Source organism: Primulina huaijiensis, chromosome 5, assembly GCF_012295235.1.
Source record: "Primulina huaijiensis isolate GDHJ02 chromosome 5, ASM1229523v2, whole genome shotgun sequence".
NCBI classification, from domain to species: domain Eukaryota; kingdom Viridiplantae; phylum Streptophyta; class Magnoliopsida; order Lamiales; family Gesneriaceae; genus Primulina; species Primulina huaijiensis.
The window spans coordinates 823,431-827,823 of NC_133310.1; the positions used below are offsets into that span (position 1 = coordinate 823,431).

Genomic DNA, 4,393 nt, shown 5'->3' on the forward strand with positions numbered 1-4,393 from the left:
ATTGTTCTCCTCCTCGTCGAACCAGCCAACTTCATTCCTCAAGATAGCTGAAATAAATAAAGAAAATTAATATTTCATAATTTGATGAAATTTTAATAAAGGAAAAATGCCATATTACGATCCCTTTTACCCGCAAGCATCATCCGCCTCACTCGGGTGGTAAGGTTCTCTCCCATGATACTGAAGAAGTAGTGCTGAATTAGATATGCAACAACGGCATAAAGGCCCGCCCCGATATAGATGAAAACATACTCCTTCGTTTTTCGCTCCATGGCGACTGGATTTCTATAGTAGAACACCTCAATCATATTACTCATCACTATGGCAAATGTAGGACCAATGAACCCCGAAAGAACCGATCCTACTGCGCCCATGATCGAGTAAGGCCACTCCGGACCATTTAGCTTAAGCAGTCGGCAGAAATACCCAGCTGGTGCCGGACTTTTCCTTTCTGTTTCAGCGTTGGATATCATCTCTATACGACCATCAGCACCTGTGCTGTAGGAGTAGCTCAAATTTCTTAAACTCCCTGAACGGAGGCTGAGAGATTTAGTTGACAACGAATGGCTCAGCCGAGATGAGCGAGTTCGACGAGTTGATGGGTTTGAAATATCTCTATTTCCTATCATTTCTTGGAATCGAATCAAGGAAGCATAGGCCCCAGCTTTGGCAATGAGTTCTTCATGTGTTCCAGTTTCGACAACTTGCCCTTGCTGTATAACTGCAATAGAGTCAACATTTCTTATTGTTGAGAGCCGATGGGCGATGACTACAGTAGTTCTCCCCACCATCAGACGATCCAAAGCCTCCTGAACTATGCTTTCCGAGCCCGCATCTAGCGCACTAGTCGCTTCGTCAAGCAGAAGAATCTTTGGGTCCTTCAGCATAGCTCTTGCAATAGCTATTCTTTGTTTCTGGCCACCAGAGAGCTGAACACCGCGTTCTCCAACCTAAATTTATATGGAACAAGTTTATTTATCTAAGCATATGGTGCAACTCAAATATTGAACCGCGCAGCAGCCTCAAGTAGCACGTCACAGTTACATGCACGTAAACAGCTACACAGGACAATAGGGATTCAGAGAAAATCGCTTATGAAATCAACCTGAGTGTTGTATCCGTTTGGAAGCAAGGTGATAAAGCTGTGAGCATTAGCAGCCGAGGCAGCGGCTTCCACTTCTACAGTGGTAGCGTCAGCTTTTCCATAGAGAATGTTTTCAAGAATTGTGGTGGCAAAGAGCGCTGGTTCTTGGTTCACCAAACCAATTTGATTCCGCAGCCACCTCAGCTGCAGCGTCTTGATGTCCTCGCCATCTAGCAGAATTGCTCCTACATACCAGTTTCATTATGAAAAGGTACAATTAGTTCAATACTTCTCCACCATTCAGTCTCGAAAAGGAAAGAAAATTAATTAGTTACCCTGATTCGGATCATAGAATCTTTCTATCAAGGAAACTACAGTGCTTTTCCCGGAACCACTACCGCCAACTACTGCCACGGTTTTGCCAGCAGGAAAGAAAATGGAGAAATCTTTGAAGATCAGAACATCGGGTCTAGACGGATAGCTAAAAGTTACATTATTAAACTCAATGTTTCCATTAATATCAGTCAATGACTTTGCATCCGCTGCGTCTGGAACTATGCTCGGCTTTTGCCTCATTATCTCCATCAACTTGTATCCAGCAGCTTTACCTTTACTAAACGCCCCCAGATTAGAAAAAGACTGCCCCAAACTCCTGTTCAGATAAATGCATAAGAACCCTCAATTCGCCTCACGATATGTTCAAGAATCAAGAACGGGAAAAATTAGCACTATCAAATCTTACATGCCACCAACAATGGCGGAGAAAATAGCAGTAAATGCCTTGCCACCATCCGTCTGCCCGTTGCGAATAAAAACACCAGCATACCAGAAAACAAGAGCCCACGACATGCACGCTATACCGTATGTACATCCTAATCCCAGCCCTTTCGCCATTCCAGCCTTGTAACCCAACTTCAGCGTATTTTGTATTAAATCCGAATACGAACTCAAGGCCTTCGCCTCACCAACATAAGAATAAACTGTCCTAACTTGTGCAATCGACTGCATTCACCAAACATGCGTTAGTTAGCAGACGTGAGAATCGAAATGCATTTCACCCCGTTTTAAAGCTCAACTCACTGAAGCTTTTACCTGCTCGGCGATTATACCAGCACTTGCGTAGGATTCGCGACTCTTGGAGGTGAGTCCCGTGAGCGTATATGCATATAAACCTCCAGCAAAGGCGATCCCAGGAATTACAGCCACACTGAGTAGAGCCAGCCTCCATGAACACACAAAACCAACCACCAATCCCGCCAAAAATGTTGAAAGATAATGAACGAAATTACCAACCTGATATCCCACGCACAAAACCAACACATTCAGCAACACGTATATATACATGCATGAAACAGAAAATCGATGTCCTAAGCTAGCAGAGCAGGAAGATGGCGGCACGGGTTAACAAAAAGCTGCTAACGTGCGCGGGTAATTAAGAAAGTGAGAATTTTGGAAACAGGGGCCCGCAATTATGGCACCAACCAACTGCCCCGTCCACTGAATGATCCATTTTTCCTTCTTTAGTGCAACACTTGACTAATACTAGATTACACCGTTATCCCTCAGAAAACACACTCCTTGTTATTACACTGTGTTCTCTCACTTTCTTGGATTGAGAAAAAAAATGAAAAAAAATAACCTCTCACTTTCTTGGATTGAGAGAAAAAAATGAAAAAAATAAACTCCTTTTTTAATACCAAAAAAAAAACCATAAATTTTATTAACATTTGTTCAGTGTGAAATCGTGAAACAGGACCTTCTCGCTAATGGCATCTTGGACAAGGAGTGTATCTGTGGAGACACTAAATACAATGTCCCCTGTTCTTGCATCTGTGTCGAAGAATCCCACGTCTTGTTTCAGCACCGCCTCCAAGTATTTCTTCCTCAATGCACCCACTTGTCTTTCCCCGGTGTACATCCAACAAGCAATTTCTGTAGTTTAACATGCGCCGCAAACAAAGACGTTAAAATTTTGACTCCCAGGAAAAAAAAGATAAACAAAGGGCTGAGATTTAATTTCAAAGTAAAAGTGATAGGGATGTGTGATTAGATAATAAGAAATAGGGAAACATTTAAGAAATCGACAGGTGAAGAGGAAAACGACAGAGAGACGGTCCACGGACCACGTGCGACTGATTCTAAGTGAACTGTCTTAAAACACTGTGAACCAAAAAAAAAATATTAAAAATTATTTTCCATGATCTACCAAAGATCAAATTTAGAATCAAAACACCCAAAAAAAATCCAAGAATCGGAGTGAAATCAGCTGAAAAAGAAGCGCAGATCACAAATCTCACCTCCATAAGACGAAATGCACACAATCAATCCAAGGTACACAAAGTACAGCGCATACTGCATTAAATCACGAAAATCAACAGTCAGATCTGGATTAAAAACACTAGACAAATTCAAAACATTTACACCAAGAGGTGCGTGAAATTATTCGAAAGGCCAAACCTTGGAAACTTCGTGAGTCAGCTTGTGCAAATCCATTTGGTTCTTGCCAAAACCATTGACCATCTCCCCAAAAAGTAGAAAGAAAACAGGAATCGAAGACCCGTGAATAATGGCCCCGAGACTGCCAGAGATCATCAGAATGTAATCATACTTATCAGCAAATGAAAACAGCTGGTAAAATGGTAGGCTCTGCTCCTTCTTCTTCTCGGACTCCGGCATCGCTTTCCCCTCCGCTGCCTCCGCCATTTTCAAGAAAACACAGAGCACTCAAATTTGAAAACAAGAAAAGCAGCAAGTCACCTTCGAAGAATCAACCTTAAAAAAAGGTGGAAAATTTGCTTCTTGGCTATGAGTAACATGTGAACGGGGGATCCCAAAACACAGTACTCGGTCCTCAAGTACTTGCAGCTCTGCCTTTGTACATGTTTTCTTGTAATAAGCAATGGGTAGTGAGTTTGACAATTCAATGGCCTTATTAATAATAAAGCCTAGCTTGAGAGTGTGTGAGTGAGTGAGAGAGAGAGAAACCAGTCAGTGTGTGTTTGTGTGTGAGTTTGACGGGAATGGTACTTATAGAACCAAGGGTCTAAAAGCACACACTAGGTGAGATAACTAATTCTGGTAATAGCCTTTGGGATTCCAAAATTTAAAAAAAAAATTTATTTTATAAATATACATTTAATATTACATTTTAGTTTTTTTTTTTTTTTTTTTATGATTTTGGTGCTATTTCTCAACGATACCCTTATTCTTTACAATTTTAACCATTTTTAATCTAAAATATTACCGTGACAATTCACACGTCAACAACATGTCAATACCAGTGTTCTAAAAAGCTCGCTTAAACGACGC

General features: G+C 41.3%; 1 protein-coding gene across 1 annotated transcript; it reads right to left on the reverse strand.

The window, feature by feature from the left end:
• LOC140977423 (ABC transporter B family member 19-like) lies at positions 1–4,091 on the reverse strand (the record flags this gene model as incomplete). Its single annotated transcript, XM_073442168.1, has 9 exons — positions 3,542–4,091; positions 3,382–3,436; positions 2,841–3,016; positions 2,177–2,377; positions 1,827–2,086; positions 1,420–1,736; positions 1,106–1,329; positions 131–950; positions 1–47 (listed from the first exon to the last, which is right to left on the reverse strand). Coding segments are annotated over exons 1-9 (2,346 nt in total), but the record flags the coding sequence as incomplete, so codon positions are not given.
• Positions 4,092–4,393: the final 302 nt, after the last annotated feature.